The sequence below is a fragment of the Chamaea fasciata genome, unplaced genomic scaffold, assembly GCF_029207755.1.
Source record: "Chamaea fasciata isolate MVZ Bird 193981 ecotype frontalis unplaced genomic scaffold, bChaFas1.0.hap1 SCAF_27, whole genome shotgun sequence".
NCBI lineage: Eukaryota > Metazoa > Chordata > Aves > Passeriformes > Sylviidae > Chamaea > Chamaea fasciata.
This window is the reverse complement of record NW_027094112.1, coordinates 1,426,140-1,446,038: the sequence shown is the minus strand read 5'-3', so window position 1 is coordinate 1,446,038 and position 19,899 is coordinate 1,426,140. Positions and strand designations below refer to the sequence as shown.

General features: G+C 63.1%; 4 protein-coding genes across 4 annotated transcripts; 2 read left to right on the top strand and 2 right to left on the bottom strand.

Moving 5' to 3' along the window:
• Positions 1-332: 332 nt before the first annotated feature.
• GFAP (glial fibrillary acidic protein) lies at positions 333-5,762 on the bottom strand. Its single transcript, XM_066205252.1, has 9 exons — positions 5,299-5,762; positions 4,749-4,809; positions 4,287-4,382; positions 4,057-4,218; positions 3,644-3,769; positions 3,228-3,448; positions 2,998-3,041; positions 2,288-2,373; positions 333-2,007 (listed from the first exon to the last, which is right to left on the bottom strand). Exons 1-9 carry the CDS (start codon positions 5,760-5,762, stop codon positions 1,966-1,968), a joined length of 1,302 nt encoding a protein of 433 aa, XP_066061349.1. The 3' UTR covers positions 333-1,965.
• An 18-nt stretch (positions 5,763-5,780) lies between these two features.
• On the top strand, positions 5,781-11,966 carry LOC136301618 (kinesin-like protein KIF18B). Its single transcript, XM_066204745.1, is given in 9 exon segments — positions 5,781-5,906; positions 8,537-8,647; positions 9,256-9,453; positions 9,540-9,792; positions 9,965-10,199; positions 10,445-10,596; positions 11,310-11,453; positions 11,456-11,896; positions 11,899-11,966. Coding segments are annotated over 9 exon segments (1,728 nt in total).
• A 923-nt stretch (positions 11,967-12,889) lies between these two features.
• FAM187A (family with sequence similarity 187 member A) lies at positions 12,890-14,134 on the top strand. The gene has a single exon (XM_066204744.1). It carries the CDS (start codon positions 12,890-12,892, stop codon positions 14,132-14,134), a length of 1,245 nt encoding a protein of 414 aa, XP_066060841.1.
• A 341-nt stretch (positions 14,135-14,475) lies between these two features.
• LOC136301616 (kinesin-like protein KIF18B) lies at positions 14,476-18,707 on the bottom strand. Its single transcript, XM_066204743.1, is given in 7 exon segments — positions 14,476-14,583; positions 15,522-15,632; positions 15,889-16,031; positions 16,451-16,612; positions 17,616-17,831; positions 17,834-17,998; positions 18,698-18,707. Coding segments are annotated over 7 exon segments (915 nt in total).
• Between the last annotated feature and the right edge of the window lie 1,192 nt (positions 18,708-19,899).

The window sequence follows — 19,899 nt, the reverse complement described above, 5'->3', positions numbered from 1 at the left end:
GCTGCAGCCTGAGGCTGTGAGGGGAAGGAGCTGGGTTTGAGGGTGAAGAGCCCCCAGCAGATCCCTGATTCCCGTCCTGGGAAAGGGGATCTCTCCTACCCCACTGCCAGCTGTGGGCGTTGTCCCTGCACCCCACTCCCCTCTGTTCCATCTCTTGTGGGTGTTGGCCCCTGGAATGTATCCGTGCCCTGGGGCTCGGCCCTGAGCACATCCCCCTGCACCATTCGGATCGGTTTGGGCTCCCGGAGGTCCCCACCACCCCAGATAATCCCAAAACCCCACGGCGCTGGCTGCGGAGAGGCGGATGCAGGCACAACCGTGGAAGCTCAGTGTGTTCATTAGCTTTATTCTCATCCCGAGCTGCAGCGGTGTTAGTGAATTATTAATTCCATAGCAAGGGAGGCTGCTCGTGGTGTCCCAGCCCTGCACCATCCCCCTGCAATCCCGCCCTGGGCACCCCCCAGCTCTCCCATAACACCTCCTGCCCTGGGAACGGCAGTTATGGAACTGGCTGTTGTGTTTCTGAGTCCGAGCAAAGCTGCTCAGCACCTCACCAAGGAGACAGAGGGGACGAGGGGATGGCACCCAAGGGCAGCTCTGTGCTCCTCCCAAAGGCTGACGGGGCACGGGAAGTGCTGCTGGGTCACTGCTCCTATGTCAGGGGGCATCAGGCAGGTCCTGCTCATGGGCAGTGGCTGCAGCAAAGGTGGGGATGGGGCTGTGGGTCAGCACCGGGCTGGGCAATGGCCCTGGGGGAGTGTGCTGCTCTGGGCGAGGACAAGTGGGGGACAGGGCCCCATGCAGCCCAGGGACAAGGGATTTCTTCCAGTCCCATCCTGAATGCCCATGGAGGGGGTGGCTCAGGCTCTGTGTGGGGCACGGGTGGTGGCTGGGGCAGCCCCAATCCCCAGAGCCCCTGGCTCCCAGTGTGACCTCCAAGTGACGAGGCTCCCCCATCACTCCTTGGTTGCAGGTGGCACCTTGTGCTGTGAGACCCTCACAGGTGCCCCCTCCTCCTCCTCTGCACCCCTCTCCTCTCCATTTTCACCTGCATGAGATTCCCCTGCCACAGGTCTGTGGGTCACCCCTCACCATGAGCCCCTCGGGTCTGTTTTTCCCTGCCAGTGTTGGTGGCACTTTGGTGGCAGCCACGCAGTGGGATCAGGACAGCCCCATGGCTCTGCACCAGGAGAAGCCCTTGAGGCCACTGTGTAGCCCCACAACCCACCCCGGACACCCCAGCACACTCAGGAACCTCTCCTGATATCTGTTTTGTCACCCCTTGACACCATCCCAAGAGCATCCCGCTTCTCCACCCTCCCCTTCCTCCTGCCCCTACCTCTCCATCATCCTCTTCCTCCACCCCTTCCTCTCCATCCTCCCCTTCCTCCTGCCCCTGCCTCCCAGCTGAGCTCACCCAGCGCTTGGTGACAGGGAAATGTCGCTCTCCAGCCGGTGCCTCGCACCCTGCATCCCCCCGACCCGAGGATGCTCAAGGTCTGGGTGCCCCGGGGAGATCCAGGGAGGTCTCCCAGACCAGAGAGTGGATGCAGGGAGATGCTCTCGGCACCATCGTGTTGTCTGACGGTGCACGGAGATCGAAACAGGACAGACTTTCTCCCTAGAGACCCAGGATGAGGCAGGAAGGGCCCCCAAACCCCCGGCAGCCCGTGCTGAGGGAACGTGGCAGCATCCCGGCGGGGAGCCCGGCCCCGCCCGGATCCGCTCGACTCCCCCCGGCTGCTGCCCGGTCCGAGCGGTGCTCTGCTGGCTGCCGGCCCCGAACGGGGCGCCGCCGGACCCCGGGCACGGGGCCCGTGGGAGAGGCGAGGGGCGCACGGGAGGGACATGCCCCCGCCGAAGCGCCACCGGCCCCTCCCGTGCCCCGTGCCCCGTGCCCCGTGCCCCGTGCCCCGTGCGGCATCGGGCGGGGCTGGGAGCTGCGGCCGCTGCGGCTCCCCCGCGCTACGGCACCTCCTTGTGCTCCTGCTTGGACTCCTTCAGCACCTGCAGGCGGAGGCAGAGGGACCGTCAGCCCGGGATCGGGTTCTGCCACCGGCTGAGCCTGACTGGGCTCTGACCCAGCTTGGGGACAGGGACAGGGACAGGACAGTTTTCTCTATGAGCTGTCAGCCTCAGCTCCACCATGACCCAGAGCCAGATCATGCCTTACTCTCAGGGATCGCTGGCTCCCTGACTTGGCTGCATGTGGGGCGCACCCCACATGGGGGACACCCTGTGGGGAGGTGGGGATGGAGCACAGATGACACAAATGAGGATTGCCCACCTCTCCATCTCGGGTCTCCACAGTTTTGACCACAATGCTCCTCTTCACGTGGGCTTCTGACACAGATTTGGTGTCCAGGCTGGTCTCTGGGGGACACGGGCAGGACAAGGCAGTGACACTCTGCCCAGGGCATGGCCCTTCCAGCCACACTCAAGAGGAGAAGCCCAAAGAAAATGGATTGGGCTGGAAACCCCTGAACCACGAGAGACAGCAGCCCTGGGGACACAACCAGCTTCAGGGACAGGGTGGGCCTTGGGGATGTGGCAAGCTGTGGGATCTAATGCATCCTGGGGACACAGTAGGGCTGCAGGGACAGCTGGAGACATTTCTGGCCTTGGAGATGCTGTCGACCATGGGGATATGGGTGGCTTTGGGATGTGATTTAGCTTGGGGACAGGGTTGTCCTTGGGGACACAGTTGTCACTGAGGAACACAGTTGGCCTTAGGGATGTGGTTGTCACTGAGGACACGATGATGTGATCAGTGTTGGGGACATCATTGGCCTTGGGGACATGTTCAGCCTTGGGGATATGGCAATGGCACCCCCCCTACCCTATGAGTTCCCAGAGACTCAGAGTAAAACCTCCTGATCCCTCTGAACTGGGCAGGAATGGCCAAAGTGGCTTCTCCTGCCACAGAGCCCCCAGAAGCCACCCCTGTTTGTGCCACCACTTGTGCTCCCCCTTCCCATGTGTGGGGCAGAGCCTCACCTCGGATCTGCAGGTTGGAGAAGCTCTGCACAGGGATGGTGATCCTGTGGGGACAGCAGGAGCATTGGGAAGAACGCGAGGTCCTGCTGCCCCCCTGCTCCACCTGCCTGGGGCTGTGGCAGCAGGGCTGGAGGACAGTCCCCAACCCAGCTGGACACCCCAGTGGGACCACGAGGACTTGGGCTTGTTTAGGGGCATGGCTGGGGAGAGGGGCAGGAGGGAGCTGTCACCTGCTCTCCTCGCCCTCCAGCAGCTTGCGGTACGTGGCGATCTCAATGTCGAGGGCCAACTTGACGTTGAGCAGGTCCTGGTAGTCCTGCAGGTGCTGGGCCATCTCCTCCTTGAGGCTGCGGGTGTCCTCCTCCAGCCGTACCACCGTGTCCTGGTAGCCGGCCGTCTCCAGGGCATAGCGCTCCTCCAGCTCCCGCAGCTGCCTCTCCAGGGACTCATTCTGGAGGGCCGTGACACCCTCCATGGCCACCTTCTCCCGGGAGCTGGGGGCTCTCCCCAGTGCCCATCCACCTCCCACGCCTGGGGACCAGCCATTCCCCTGCCATTGGGTGGTGGTCCTGCCAGGGAACCCCCTGATGGTGGCAGCTCCCTGAGGCTGTGACCCTCCTCTTTCATCCCCACAGTTGTCACCTACCGAGCCCCGCAGAGCCTCCAGGTCGCAGGTGAGGGCCTGGAGCTGGCGCCGGTACTCGTTGGCCTCCTGCTTGGCCACCCTCAAGGCCTCGGCGTGCCGGGCGGCCGCGTCCGTCAGATCTGCGAACTGGGACAGGGGACGTGTGCCGTGGGATGGGACCACAGGGCAGGGATGCGTTCTGGTGGCACAGTGTGGGAACACAACCCAACATGTCCCACAGCAGGGACATGGCCCCAGAAACACGTGGCAAAGAGAAACATCCCTGGCACAAGTGGGGACAGCAGAGATCCTGAACCCCGCACACCACTGAGAGCCACTCAACCCCGAGTGATCAACCCCACCCCTGGGATGGTGACACCCCGGGAGGGAACAGCCAGGCCATCCATCTGTGGGGCAACCAGGTCCCACTGCACCTTGGACTTGTACCACTCCTCGGTCTCCTGGACGTTGCTGGCGGCCATGGCCTCGTACTGGCTGCGGATGTCGCGCAGGGCGGCCGTCAGGTCCGGCTTGCTCGCGTCCACCTCGACGTGCACCCGCTGCCGGGCCAGCTGCTCCTGCAGCTCCCGCAGCTCCTGGGGGGACACGGGGGGTCAGGGCAGCCCCCTGAGCCCCGGGAACCCCAGCCCCAGAGCGGGGTTACCTCCTCGTGGACCTTGCGGAGGAAGGCGATCTCATCCTGCAGCGTCCCCACGCGCCGCTCCAGGTCCAGGCGAGCCAAGGCAGCATTGTCCACGTCCTGTCACCGTGGGGGGACAGGAGGGACCATCCCAGCTGGCCACCTGGGTCTCCTCTGTCCATGTCCATTCTCTCCTCTGGGCTCTCACCCAGCCCTGCCTCTCTCTCCCCATCATAGCATTTCCCAGTCCCTCACTGCCTGCTCCTGCCATTCCTGCCTATCCATGCTCCGTATCTGTCCATCCCTGCCCTTCCTATTCATCCCTGCTCCATTCCTGTTCCCTACCTGCCCGTTATGACACATACCAGTCCCTCAGTTCCTGCTCCCTGTCCATCCCTTCCTGTCTCTGCTGCATCCCTGTCCATCCCTACCCATCCCTGCCCATTCCCAAGGGAGGCCAAACTGGGATCTGGCCCCTGCCCTCACCTGCCTGTAGGCAGCCAGGTTGCTCTCGGCCTCCAGTCTCAGGGTCACCTCATCCTGCAGCCTGGGGGGGGGCAGAGGCACAGTCACATGTCTGGCACCGTGGCTGGTCACTCTCAGCCCACAGACAGACCCCCCTGGGCCGACACAGCCCCGCAGCAGCAGCACCCCCCAAGCCAGGTTAGCTCGTGTGCCCACCCCACACACCCCCACTCCATCCCAGACACTTCCCAGGGGTCACCCATATCCCATCACAATCCTGGTGCACACCAGTCCCTGGTTCCCAGGGTTACCCTGCTTCTGTCTCAGGGGCCACTCTGACCCCTGGGTAAACCGTGGACTCCATTCTCATCCCAGGGCTCACCCTGGTCCTTGTCACCACCATGCTTCCCATCACCAGAAAGATCCTGACCACCATCCTGGTGCCCATTCCTGGTCCCTGCTCCCACTTTGGTTCTCCAGTGGCCACCCTGGTCCTGGTAGTCACCCTGACACCCATCCCAAGTGGGCCGTCCTGGTCCCCAGGGCCACCCCAAACTGGACAGTGCCTTACTTCTGCTGAAGCCCGCCGAGGTCCTCGGCCAGGTTGTCCCTCTCCATCTCCAGCCGGGCCTTGGTGGTGGCCAAGTGCTCCAGGCGGCGCCGCAGGTCCCGCAGCTCCTCCTGGTAGATGTCGGCCGTGCGGGAGGGCTCCTGCTCCCGCGCCTGGCTCAGCTCCACCACCAGCACCTTGTTCTGCTGCTCCAGCAGCCGCACCTTCTCGATGTAGCTGGCGAAGCGGTCGTTGAGCTCCATCATCTCCACCTTCTCGCTGGTGCGCGTCTCCCTGAACTCCGAGTTGAGCGCCGCGGCCAGCGAGAAGTCCATCTTGCCCGAGCCCAGGCGGGGAGCAGGAGCCCTGAGCTGGGTGCTGCGGGGCAGCCGGGGCCGGCTCGGGGGGCTGCCGGGGGGCAGCCGGTACACGGGCAGGGAGGGGCCGAAGCGGCGGCCGTAGGAGGACAGGCGCCGGCTCTCCATGCCGCACGGGTGGGCGCGATGTGCGCGGCCGAGGGTTTTTATGGAGCCCGGGAGCTCCCGTCCTGCCAGCTGCCCGGCGCTGGCCCCCGGCCAGGAGCCAGCGGGCCGGCACAACGCCAGGCTGTGGCGCCCGGCGGGGTGGCTGTGCCCTGGCAGCCAGCCCGGGCACCGCAGCACAGCCCCTGCCCACCGCTGGCCCCCGCACCGGGCACTGCAGGCTTTGGGGAACGCGCCAGGCTGGGGACAGAGCGATGACCACGGGCACGCCGTGGGTGGGAGATGGGTGCGAGGCTGGGTGCGATGCCATGGGGCACTGCGGGGTGCTACAAACGAAGACCGGCTGCTAGTTAGGTGGCTGGAGCCTCCCTAAGTCCATCCCATCCCGATGGGTCTGTGGAAGCACTGGCTGGTGGCCCTGGAGCTCCGGTCCCCGTCCCAAATCCGGCCAGGTGTTTATCCCACACAGCTGACTGTGCATGGCCGTGTCACCGGCCACACATGCACTGAGGCTGGGCGGCCTTTTGCCCCTGGTGGCACATGGCAGGGGATGGTGGGGGCCAGGACTGGCTGCCAGGGGCTTTCCGCAGCGGCTGAAAGGGGCTTTGTGCGGAGCCAGAGCCGCGGCACAGCCGGGAGGCACCTTTGTGCCAGGGCACGGCACTGCCGGGAAACGCGGGGGCTGGATCCAGGGGCGGGCGCGGGGTCACCGCCAGCCCCGTCCCTCCCGGTGACAGCACAGTGGCCACAAACTGGGGCATGGATGGGTCTCGGGGACGGCCCGGGGTGCGGATGGGGCTGTACTGGGGACGTGGGGACATTAGCGTGGCGGCACCAGCGCGGGTGCCCCGAAAGGCAGCCGAGGTGAAGCTGGGGGACAGGGGGTCCCTGGGACTCTGCTGCAGGGACAGGGGACAGGGACGGGAGCAGGGACGGGGACTGGCCCCGCCGCTGGCAGTAGATGGCAGCCGATGGTCGGGAAAGGCTCTTGCCCGCCGGGGGACGGGGACACCCCACTGGACCTCGGCCACCATCACTGGGCCACCAACAGCGGCCAGTGGGGAGGGCTGTGGCAACGGCTGTGTCCCTGCGGGGGCACTCTGGGGAGACCCAGAGCCACCAGGGACCATACTGGTGAGACTGGTGGGACTGGGGCAGCTCCCACATCCTCCTTTAACCCCCCAGAAGCCCCCTGCCTCCTGCCAGCCCCGTGTTTCCCCAGCTGTGGTCACCAAGGGTTTTGCCCACAGAAATTCCAGGTTTGGGGCACCTACACATCTCGCAGTGACTCTTGTGTCCCCAGACAACAGTGGCATCCCTGGAGACACGTGTGACAGCTCTGGTGACAGGGAACCTCCCTCCCTGGGGTGCACAGCGGGGTGGCGTGGGGACAGAGCGGGGGCTGGGGAGCTTTGGGGTCCTGCGTGGGCACCCGCTGCTCCCCAGGGATTCATCCTCCCCCGGCTCCCACGCAGCGGGATCAAAGCACGGGCACTGCCGGCAGCGGCGGGAGGCAGAGCTGGGCTCCCCCTCCTCCTCCTCCTTCTCCTCTTCCCCGGCCCCCCCTTAATGAGAGAAACGAACTGGGAGCGGGCTGGGAGTTTTGACTGGAAGCTTCCAGGCTCAAGCAGACAAAGGTGAGATCGGCTGCTGCTGGGAAGGGAAGGAGCCGGGAGGAGCCGGTGACCCCGGCCCCGAGGGACAGCAGCACACCCGGAGCTGTCCCCATCCCGGCCCTGCTCCTGCCACACGTGGTCACCAGAGAGGGTGGCTGTGAGGAGCTGGTGCAGGGAACCAGATGTGTCCGTGCCAGATGTGCCCTGGCACGGCAGGAACACTGGGCCCTGGGTTGGGTGCTCGGGGGTCTCTGTCCCAGGGTGGGGGTGTCACACGGGTGGCAGTGATGGGGTTGGAGCAGGGAGGAAATACAGAACAAAACCTTTTCCCCATTATGCAGAGTGTCAGGTCCCAGGAGGACAGGAGGCTCCCCCACCCCTCAGCTGCACTCTGGGACACTGAGCAGGGTGTCCAGACCTCCCCAGACCCAGGAGAGGGTGCAGAGGCACCCACAGGACCCTGGGATGATGGAGATGGGGGGAGCCAAAATGGAGCCCAACCCCAGAGCAAGTGCCTTTTTCAGTCCTGTGGGAGCCCAAAGGGGAGCTGTGAGAGTGGCTTTGGGAGCCAAAAGGGGGTGCAGAATAATTGGGGAAGCTGTGGTTTTAGGGGGTGTCAGGTCGTGTTGTAGGGGAGGCTGTGGGAGCCTGAAGGGGGTTCAGGCCCTTGGGGGGTTCTGAGGGGTCACTGGCCAGGGTTGGCACAGGTTGGAGTGGAAGCAGAGCCCACAGGGAGTCTCTGAGGCTTGCCCCAGCCTGGAGATCTCTCTCCCCCACTTCACCCTCCAGCTGAGCCAACCCCCCACCTCAAGGAGTGCACAAGGACCCAGACCATTGGAACTGGAGCCGTGTCCTCCAGCAGCTCTGTGACCCCATCCCAGGCAGCTGCGGGAATGGGGAGACACAACAGCCACCCCAAAATACACAGCCTGGAACTGTGCTGTGCCTGCACTGGTGCTGGGAGCAGCTGGGGGTCCTGGGGACACGGGGGTGTGGAGGTCCCAGTGCCTCCTGGCTCCTGGCTGCCACCAGACGTGGCCTCGAGCTGCCGCGGGCCCGCAGAGCCCCCGGTGCCTCGGCCCCACTGCTGGGGCTGCTCGGCCTCGGGGTGTCCCCCCGCTGTGTCCAGCTGCCGATCCGGCCCTGCCCGTTCTCCCCCAGCCCACGACACCAGAGCAGCTCCTGCATGTGTTGGCCAGGGGCAATAAAAACCGGGCACAGTGTCACACCGAGGCCAACACCACCTCCTCCCCCTCCCACGCCATCTTCCAGGTGAGGGCTGCTGCCGCCTCTGGGATTGTTCCCATTGCTGCTGGAAACGGGGCTGGAAACCTGTGCCAGGACCGACATCCCGGGGCTGTCCCCCTCAGCACTGAGCTGGGAATTTTGCTCCCCACGGGCTCTGTCCCTGAGCTCTCTGGTGTCTGGGTGCAAAGCTGCCAGTGGATTTCAAGAGCAGCCAGGCCCTTGGCCGAATTGGCAGGGCTGTCACGGCTGCCTGGGCAGACGGAGGCTCTGGCTGTCACTTCAGCCTGAGCCTGGGGCCTCGCCCCTTGCTGCTTGCAGGGGAGCAGCCCAGGTGTCTGGATGCTTTTGTAGCCCCTCTGAGGACCTGACCAGTCATACCCCTCTCTACAGGTAGAGAGCGTGGGAGATGCTGATTGTTCCCATAGCTGTTTCTTCCTGCCAGATCCCTTCCTTGGCTCTGCTCCTTGTGTCATCACCAGGTGTTTGGATCATCCTCTCAACGTGCCAGGTTCCTCCCCTTCTCCTGCCTCCTCTCTCCACAGGATTCACTGGCTCTTCCCCTGAAAACACAGAGCCCTGACCCCCAGAGCACCCGTGTGGAGGCACAGTCTCAGTCCCCTCTGTCCTTGCAGATCCAGGTGAAGCAGTGGGATCCCACTGGTGTCCTCACCGGGGACCTGCGGGTGGCCAAGCTGAGCTTCATCGACCTGGCGGGCTCGGAGCGAGCCTGGGACATCCCGGACCGGGGAGAGGGGCTCTGGGAGGGCACCAGCATCAACCGCTCGCTGCTGGCCGTCGGAAACGTCGTCCGAGCGCTGGCCGGAGCCACGGTGAGGCGGCTCCCGGCCGGGCCCGCCGGACTGCGGCTCTCCGGGAGGGCCCGGGAGGGTGTCCCCGGGCCCGGAGCCGAGCGGAGCCTCTGGGGACAGGGCGTCAGGGCCACGCGCCGTTCCGGGACAGCAAACTGACGCTGGAGGACTGGCCGGGCGGCAGCTGCCGCAGCACCGCGATCGCGGCCGTGAGCCCCGCGGCGCCCGCCGGCCCCGACACCCGCAGCACGCTCCGGTTCGCCAGCCGGGCCAGTCCTGCTGCCGCTGAGCACCGGGCGGGTCCTGCCGCGGCTCGGGAGCTGCTGGCTGGGGCAGGCGGCTGCGTGGTGGGGTGCATTGGTGGGTGCCTCCCGTGGGAATCTCCCAGCCCGGGGGTGCCGCTGCGGGCAGGAGCTGCCGACGGAGCTTCAGCAGCCTGTGCCTGCTCTGCTGTTAAAGCTGCTCAGCCCAGACCCCGCAGGGCTTTTGCCCATGGCAGCAGGTCTGTGAGCACAGATCGTGTCCCCTGCAGCCACCCGGGGGCCCTGGAGCCTGGAGGAGGCTGAGGAGCTGCCCTGCTCCAGCCCTAAAGATGGGTCCGTGCTGCCCCACTGTGTTTTAACCACTGCCTCATCCCAGTCCCCGCAGCTGCAGTGCTCCGGGGTGTCTCCCTGCAGCCCCAGAGCAGCCTCCCTGCCCGACCTGCAGTTCCAGGCCAGGACACCAAATCCTCTTCTGCAGGACCTGTTTGGGCAGCAGGGACAGAAGTGAGTGTCCTCGTGTCCTCCCCCTCCCTGCTGCTTCTTCTCGGCCTGGGCAGACCGGGCTGTCCATGGTCTGGATGGATGTGGGACCAGGGTTGTGCTTGGAGATGCTGGCCTGTCCCTGGGTCCCTTTGTCACCCACAGGTGCACACACACCTGGCAGCTCAGGCTCTCCAGGAAGGGATTTACAGCTTGGGAATGTCCCTTTTTCCAAGTTGGACTCTCTTACCCCAAAACTCTACTCACAGCTTCTGCCCTGATGAAATGACTGTGAAGACAAAGGAAGTGGAGGTCCTGGCACTGGAGGAGGCCATAGGGCTGGAGGAAGCTGCACCTCCATGTAGCCCCACAGAGCCCAGCGACGCTGCCCCAGCCCTGGGAATGCAGCTGAGCTGTGCTGGTGAGGTTTTGGGATGGGGACAATGGGGTTTGGCCCCTCCTCTGGGTCTCGATGGGTGCTGGGGGAGCCTGCGGTGGGACACAGCTCCCGGCCGCGGTGGGCACGGGGCAGAGGGACGGGCGTGTCCCCAGCTGTCACCAAGCGGGTCGTGCTCGGCGTGGCTCCGGCCTCGCTGTGCAGAGCGATCCGAGCTCGGCAGCACCTCGGGCAGGAGCCGGGAGCAGCCGTGGGCTGCGGGGGAGCTCAGCTCGTGTGTGCGGGGCAGCTACCACGGGAGGAATCTCCCTGCCCCAGGAGCCCAAAGCAGCGGTTCTGAGCCGCGTTTCTCCCGGCTCCGTTACTCCTCCCTGGTTCCCTTGCCCGAGCCAGCCGGGCTGGAGCCTCTCAGCGGCTCTGAGCAGGGCTGAGCTCTTCCTCCTCATCCTCCGTGCCACGGCGCGATCCTGGGAGCGGAGCTGTGGTTCTGCAGACCCGTTTGCCGGGGACAGCGCAGGCATTGCCCCGGGCCGCTGGCTGTGGGACCAGCCCGGCGCCTGTGCCGGCTCTTCTCGGGGCTGGATGCGCTTTGGTGGAGCAGCCGCTGGCAAGGAGCTGCTGCGGGGCTGGGAGGGCAGGTCTGCGCTGAGCTGGGGGCACAGGAGGTGGTCCGGGGCTTGGATGTGCTCCCGAGCTGCAGACAGGGAGGTTGCTTTGTTTCTTCCCTGCTCTTTCAGCCGCGGCGCCAGTCACCACGCCAGATCCCCCTGTGCCCAGCCCCGACCCGGAATGCTCTCGGGAGCTCTCTCCGTGCTCCACTCCCAGGCCGTTGTCTCCCGGGCTGGTTAAGAGGATGCTCGAGTCGAGCAGCGATTCCCAATCAGTTCCCGCAGGTCCCGAACACGGAGGAAGCGCCAGTGGAGTTGTGGGAAGGCAGCAGAGACTCCCCGGGCAGCGCAGAGCCCCGCGCAGAGCCCCGCTGTGTCCCCGGGGTCCCGCCGTGTCATCCCCCAGCCCTCCCCGCCGGCGGGCACCCAAAGCCCTGGCACCCCGGCAGCAGCTACAGGGACCCCCAGCCCCCTCCCCGGGCCGGCTCCAGAGCTGCTTCCCCCAGGCGCTGAGCAGCAGCCAGAGCTCGGGGCAGCCCTCCCGCATCCACCCCCCGGCACCTCTCCCGGCGTTCAAACTCCAAACGCTTCCAGTTCCTCTCTGCCCTGTTCTTCCTGCAGCCCCGCGAGCATCCCCTCCTGCCCCGCAATGCCCTCCTGCCCCTCAGTGCCCTTCTGCTCCCCAGTGCCCTCCTGGCCATGGTTCCAGCTGCGTGCCCCATTTGTGCCCCCTCTGGCTCAGTCCTGTTTGTGATTTTGCAGGTTATGAGCAGGTTTAGGAAATAAGTAGTATTTTTAATAAATTGTTCTGTTCCAAATCCAGGGCTGTTCTCTCCCGGCTCCTCCTCCTATGGGGAGTCTGGAAAAGGCTCTTGCTCTGGGGCTGGGCTCCATTTCCCTTCTCCATCATCCGGGGTCTGTGGGTGCCTCTGCACCCTTTGCTGCGGGAGGCCTGGACCCTCTGCTGAGTGTCCCAGAGTGCAGCTGAGGGTTGTGGGGGGACACATGGCCACGGCCATCCATGACAACAGTCAGGTGACCTGTCCCACTGTGTCTCTGTCATTGCACTGAGATCATGGCCCTGCTACTGCACATCCACATTTCTACCTCTTGTTTGTTCCCCATGCTGTGACTGTTTGTGTCCAGGCACTTCAGAGAGAGGTTTGAGAAACTGTGTGGCATGTAAGAAGTTTCACAGCCACACAGCACTGATGGGTTTGCCCTGTGATTCTCATCTTGAGTCAAGGAACATCAGGCTCCACGGGCTGGCCTGATCTCCCCAGGAGGAGGCAATGGCAAAAGCATTGCCACTTTGGAAGCAGCCCCCAGGCCTTTCCATTCAAAGCCCCTCTCATCAGATTGGCCAGCCCACGGCTGAAGTTCCTGTTGCCCTCTCTAACAGGCCCCAGTCAGTAAAGCACAACCCACTGCCCCAAAAGCCAAACCTTCTTAATGGCACCAGCCATGAAGGTGTTGATCTGCACCAGAGATCCTCTCTAAGTTCCCATCCAACTCAAACCACAATGAGGTGTTGGGGATTCCACTTGTGCCAGCACAGCTCCATTGTTGCCAGGCACATGGGTGACAACATTCCAGAGTTGCTGGGGACGGGCGGGTTCCAGAGGCTGGGCTGTACCAGGGCAGAATGCTCCCAGCAGATCATTGGCTGGGCTGTGTGAGTTCTGCTGGGCCAGAGAGCACCCGGAGTGATGGGGACGAGGCTGCTGGGAGCCACCATACTCCTCTCCCTAGTGGATGTTCTTGGGGCCTTTGCCATTGAGAAGAAAGGGAATGTGTTCAAGAAGACGGCGTGTCCTGCCTTCCTCATATTCGAGAATGTCGCGTACTTGGCGGACATGGCCTTTGAGCTGCCCTGCAAGTGCAAGCCCGAGGAGGCCTCCTCTGTTGTCTGGTACTTCCAGAAGAACCTGCACAGCCACGAAACCACGGTGCTGACAGACTTCAACGGCACTGTGATCGTGGACTCGAGCCACATCCGCGCAGGCAGCGACCTCCTGAAGCGCTTCAGCATCCGCATGTTCAGTCTGATCGTGTTCCGAGCCCAGGTGAGGGACTCGGGGCATTACCTGTGTGGCACCAAGGAGGGGCTCTTCTTCTATGGCTATGATGTGGACGTGCAGCCCACCAGGGAGATCACAGTGGCTTTTCTGGACAACGACGAGCACGTCCAAGAGGATTACACAGACAAGAAATTCACCCTCTTCACCACCTTCTGGGACTGGACCAGCTGCGACCGCTGCGGGGTGCGGGGTGAGCAGCGGCGGATCGGGCTCTGTTACGTGCAGAGTGCCCAGCTGAGGCCCCGGTACCGCACAGCCCTGCCCAACGTCAGCTCCTGCGGCTCCAGGGCTGTGCCCGCACACTTCCCCTCCCTCATCGACCTGAGGAGCCCCGAGGTGGCCATCCGGAGCTGCCTGGCCCCTTGCCCAAAGAAGGAAGTCCCCGAGGAGGGCGTGCAGTCCATCTCCAACATTGTTTACAAGCTGGGCAAGAAGCCCCATCTGCCCCGTGTCCCCATCCAGTACCACAGCCAGCCCCCCAAAACTGACCTGGTCATCACGTGCCCGGGGGCGCGGCCCGAGCACGCCGTGGCCTGGGACAAGGGCTCCGTCCGCCTCTACCGCTCCTACTACCTCGTGGGGGTCAGGAAGAACATGAGGCTCTTCATCGACCACGGGAACCACCTGCACCTGCAGCAAGTGCGCAGGAGGGACAAAGCCACCTACTTCTGCTGGCGGGAGGGCGAGCTGGTGGCCGGCTTCCAGCTCAGCGTCACCTTCCAGCCGCGGCGCCAGCGGAGCCCCACTGACCCCGAGTCAATCTTCGTCATGAGGGCTGTGGGCATCAGCTTTGCCATCATCACCGGCATCTTCTTCCTCATCCACACGTCCCACTGCATCTCTTGGCTGCTCTGGAAACCGCCCAAGGTATAGCAGCTTCCCCAAAGGACACTCGGACACCTTGGATCACCCTCACACAGGAAATTTCCAATGCGAGGACCACTTTCATATATTTTGGTTTCAACATTTTTTTCAATATCTGGTTTCAACTTTTAGAAGGGATTTTTTTTTTCAACTTAATCTGGAATTTTCTTCAGAACTTCTCTGCTTTTGAGGTGTTTTTAACTCACCCAACGCAGCACAGAATTGGGAGTCAATATTTATGCCCGACAGAATCATCTTACACATTCCCCAAAGGTGGTGGCACCTCTGTAGGGTTTCAGCAGGGAGCAGGATGTGCCCTGCAGGCTCATCTCCTTTGTTTGAGGATGTGACTAGAGGATTTCAGCAATCCCCAAAGAAATCCTGCTGTTTGGGAGGGCACTGTGGGTCCCAGAGATGCTCTGGCACTGGAACCGTGTTGACGACAGTGAGCCAAACACCTGGTGATGACATGAGAAGCAAAGTCAGGGAGGGAGGCAGGAAGGGACAGAGATATGGAAAACAATCTGCATCCCTGCACTCAGGGGTGGAGTGGGGTACAGCTGGTTGGATCCCAGAAGGGCAACAAATGCACCCAAAGCCCCAGCACGAGCTGGGATGGGCTCACACACAGAGGAAGCTCCAGGCCTGACTCTCCCTGGGGACTTTGACACCAAACTCAGCCCCCAGACAGAGCCTGACAGTGTCCCCAGGGAGGCACCAGCCAGGGCTGTGGGTGCCAGGCCCAGGGCTGGTGCAGGCCAGGGGGAACACAGCCACCAAGACTCACCTGGCAGCACTGCTCCCTGCCTTCCCCCTCTGGATCCCTAAAAATCTCCCAGTAGAACCCAACATGCTTCCCCCGCTGCCCTGTAATCCCGTCCCCCCCCAGGAGCAACCCCTGCAGGGACAGAGGTGCTGGAAGCTGAGGGCTGCCCCTGTAGCCTCACCAGCCCATGGTTTGCTTGTTGGGAGGCAGAGCTGGCAGGGGGAAGGGCACATTTCCAACACAGCTCAGGGATTTGTGCAGGCAGGAATCCAGGACCCACCAACGAGCCCAGCTGGGAGCTGGCTGGAAAAGCATCCAGACACCTGGGCTGCTCCCCTGCAAGCAGCAAGGGGCGAGGCCCCAGGCTCAGGCTGAAGTGACAGCCAGAGCCTCCGTCTGCCCAGGCAGCCGTGACAGCCCTGCCAATTCGGCCAAGGGCCTGGCTGCTCTTGAAATCCACTGGCAGCTTTGCACCCAGACACCAGAGAGCTCAGGGACAGAGCCCGTGGGGAGCAAAATTCCCAGCTCAGTGCTGAGGGGGACAGCCCCGGGATGTCGGTCCTGGCACAGGTTTCCAGCCCCGTTTCCAGCAGCAATGGGAACAATCCCAGAGGCGGCAGCAGCCCTCACCTGGAAGATGGCGTGGGAGGGGGAGGAGGTGGTGTTGGCCTCGGTGTGACACTGTGCCCGGTTTTTATTGCCCCTGGCCAACACGTGCAGGAGCTGCTCTGGTGACGTGGGCTGGGGGAGAACGGGCAGGGCTGGATCGGCAGCTGGACACAGCGGGGGGACACCCCGAGGCCGAGCAGCCCCAGCAGTGGGGCCGAGGCACCGGGGGCTCTGCGGGCCCGCGGCAGCTCGAGGCCACGTCTGGTGGCAGCCAGGAGCCAGGAGGCACTGGGACCTCCACACCCCCTTGTCCCCAGGACCCCCAGCTGCTCCCAGCACCTGTGCAGGCGAGTCTGTCCCAGCCCTTGTGCCCTTCTTGTGTCCAAACCTGGTGGAAGGTGAGGCCTTGTGCCACAGCTCCTTCCCCCAGCTGCTCCCAGACGTTCAGTGGGCCCTGGGGCTCCAGCAAGTCTTTGTACACCTGGAGCAGGAAATCGAGGTCAGGCAGAGGTTTGATTCTCTGGGAGAGGGCTGGGAGAAGAGCTGGGAACCCCTGCAGGATCTGGCACAGCCGGGGGAACTCCCTGAGCCCACCTCTGGAACCTCATTCCACTGGGAGCAGCTGATGGGGTTCAGAAGGCAGGGAGAGCTCCCAGAGCTTTGCTGGGCAGTTCCCCCAACCCTGCTCCTCTCCAGCCCTTCCAGCCAGGAAGCCCTCACTGCTCTGTGGAGCACGGCAAGGGAGAGAAAAGCCCCGTGCTCCAGCTGGCAGAAACCAGCAGCACCAGTTCACTCCACCAGGTGTGATCCTGCTCCCAGTCACGCTGTCCTGTGAACCCCAGGCACAGCAGGGGACACTGCGGTACCCCGAGTGTGGCACTACAAGCTCTGGATCAACCCCGAATCTCTTCCCTGAGGATCATGAGGCAGGAGAAGACACTCTGGGCCACAGCAGATCTGCTGGTAGGAGACAAGGACCTCACAGCTCTTGTCCTTCATGGCCTCAAGCCTCTGGAACAGCTCCACCGTGACCAGGTGCACAATGCCAGGACTGGCCTTGGAGCCTAGCATGGTGTGGGTTTTCCTAACTCCTGAAGAACCATAGGCAAACACTGGAAGGAGACAGGGTGGGCGGTGAAATGATCTATCATTACTCACCTGGTGCAGCAGAAGGTTGGGTCCTGGCTGGAGAGGAGAGCAGAGCAGAGCAGAGCAGAGGAGCTTCCCACACAGACAAGACACGAGGTAAAACTCATAACCTTCCCCACTGCTCTTGAGGGCATTTTTTTTCTCTGGTTTCAGCCTCTCTAATGCAGCAGGGACAGAACGAGTCTCCAGATGAGCACTGCTCCCATGCTCAGGTCACCTCTGCCCCTCTCTCCATGAGGCATTTCCGCTTCCTCTCTTTTACCTCCATCTTCCAGCACCTCCTTTGGAGCCTTCACATCAGGGTGGGACACATTGATCTGGAGCCTCAGCCCTCCTCCCGAGGCCAGCGCTCAGTGCTGGGGCCTGGGGACAGGGCCAGCCCTTCGGTGGCTCTCAGGAACCACTGGGAGCTGGAACAGCATCCCCTGGTCTGAGCACCTGGTGCAGGGTGAGCCTGGAGAGTGCTGGGCTTCTCCTGGGATTGTGCCCATGACATCCAATGGCTGCCAACAGCTGGGAACGGCTCGGGGGCAGCAGCAGCAGCAGCGAGGGGATGTGGGAGCTGCCCAGGACCTGTCAGACCCGGCTCTACAGAGCCATTCAGCCTGGGAAGGGATGGCAAAGCCAAGGGACTCTTACCCCTCATGCATCCACCACATTTCTTCCCCTCCTTCTGACCCAGGACAGACAAGAGCAAGTGATCCTTGTTCCTCAAAACGCCCGGACAGCTCCTGCCCAGCCTCACCTCTATCCCAACACCCATATCCTTCCTCTCCACCCCATCTCCCAGAGTGCCGAGCCCTGCTGGAACCAACGAGCTTCAGGCTGTGTGGTTTGGGGTTGCTGTTGTGTCACCCCATTCCCAAAGATGCATGGGGGCTTCAAACTGAATTCAGGGCTCTGCCGAGCCCACCCGGCCTGGGAGCGGATGGGGCAGGAGCTCCTGCAAGGATCAGAGGTGTGTGCCGGGATTAGTGGAGCAGCTGTAGCCGGCCAGGAGGGTGTCCAGCAGAGGGAGCGTGGTGTGCTCGAACACCTCCTCCTGCGTGGCCCCCTCGTCAAAAACGTGCTCGAACATAAATTTGAGGTTCTTGCGGCGGCGGCCGGGCGGCGAGGTGCTGCCGATGCCGCCGGGCTCCTCGGGGCTGAGCAGCACCACATGCTGGTTCAGGACGTGCAGGACGGGGGTGCAGCTCGCTCCCGGGGGCTGGGGGGCCTCACACGCAGCACCACGGCCGTGGAGCCCTCCTGGGGCAGGGGGCTCTGAGCCCCAACAGGCACCTGGGGCTGGGGCATGGGGCTGCTGGGGGACACGGCTCCCGATCCAATGATCTGGGTCCTCGTGCGGCCTGGGGGGGAGTAGGTTCATCTGGAGGGGGCAGTGGGGGAGAGAGATCCCAGAGATTGCCAGGCTGGGCGAGGACTCAGAGCCTCGCCCCCTCCCCTGTGCCAATCCCGCCTGGTGCCCCTCTGGAGCCCCCCATGGACCTGAACTCCTGTCAGGCTCCCACAGCCTCTCCCAAAACCCTGGCCTCCCTTTGGGTCTCCTTGGATCCCAAATGGCCCTACAAACCCCTTCATGCTCCTACTGCTCCCCTGGACACACCAGCCTCCCCAAGGGTCCCAACATCTCCCTTCGAGCTCGCTCAGCCTCCCCGCCTTTTGGCCCGGAATGTTGTCACTTGTGCCGCTGGAGGCCACGGAGCCCCCGAGGATCGTGCCCGGTGCTGGGACCAACGGTGCCCCCGAGGATTCATTATCGTGGAACTACTGACCACGGGTTTGGGTTGGATGGAACCCTAAAAGGTGATCTCGTTCCAGCTCCCCAGAGTGGAGGGGCAGCATCCACTCTCACCCTCCTCTGGCCACTCCTCTTTACCTGCAGCCCAGGATGCGTTTGGTGCTGCCAGTGCTCGCTGTTAGCTCAGGTGCAGCTTTTCCTCCCCGCCAAGTCCTTCTCTGCAGGGCAGCTCTCAGCTCTCCTCCCACTCTGCGCTGGTGCCTGGGACTGTCCCTGCACAGGTGCAGCCCCTTGCCCTCGGCTTTACTGAACTTCATCGTGTTCTCTTGGTCCCACTTGTCGAGCTTGTCCAGGTCCCCCTGGATGTCACCAGCACGCAGCTTCGTGTCACCTTTGTGAACATGCTGGGCTCAAGCCACTGTCCGTGTCAATGAGGAAGGGATTGCAGAGCCCTGGTGCCACCAAGAGCCCTCATGGACACCCTGGTCACCGGCCTCCCCCAGGACATGGGGCCAGTGCCCACAACCCTCTGGCTGCACCCAGCCAGCCAGTTCCTCTCCCACCCAGCAGCCCACCCCACACATCCGTGTCCCTCCAGTTCAGGGATGAGGATGTCCTGTGGGATCGTGTCTGATGTGCTGAGTTTTTAAGGGGGATGAAGGAAGCTCCAGCCTGTGGGTGCAGCTGTGGATTAGGGTGTCTGGGGATGTTGCTCTGTTGCAGTTTGGGGGGTGTCATGAGGATCCCTTGTGCTGAGGACCACATTCAGTGCAGAGAGCTTGGGGGCAGCTGCCCTGGGAGCTGCAGGGTGAGCTCTGTGGGGAAAATGGCCAGAGCCCCTGAGAGGTGGCCAGGATCTGGCACTGACCCCAAGGGCCCGGCCAGCACTAGGCAGGTAACCAGACACTTGGACACAGCAGGAGATGATGGCTCAGCAGGAAGACCCCACCGTCAGGTGCACGGACTGGGAGGGGATGGAAGCCTGGGAAGTCCTTTGTTGGGGTGCCTCCCCTGAGGCTCCATCTCAAGCTGTTATTGAGCTGCTGCACCACGATAAAATTCCCTACAGCGATCAGAGTCTGGGGCTGCACTCTGGGAGCACTGGGACTGAGCTGGAGAGAAAACCAGGAGCAGCTGTGGGATGGGCTGTGGGGGAGCCAACAGGGCCCCTTAGGGCACTGCTGATGGCCTTGGCCCCACCAGTGCCAGTCTGGGGTGGGAGTGCAGCTGCCAGGGCAGCTCCAGATGGATGACAGGGAAGTTTCCTGAACAGTTTCTGACCCAGATGGGAGCTCAGCTCACCTTCCTTCTCCAAACATCCAACTGCCAGCACCAAGTGACTGACCCAGTATGTCTACAGGTAGGGAATGATCAATGCTTTTTTGTGATTTTATATTGATAATCCTTTCTGGCCTATGGCAACTCTGCTGACCTTAATTTTGTTCTGTTTAGTACCTGCAATAATATTGTGTGTCAGGGCAGTGTTAAATCCCTTGAAACTTTTCCCTT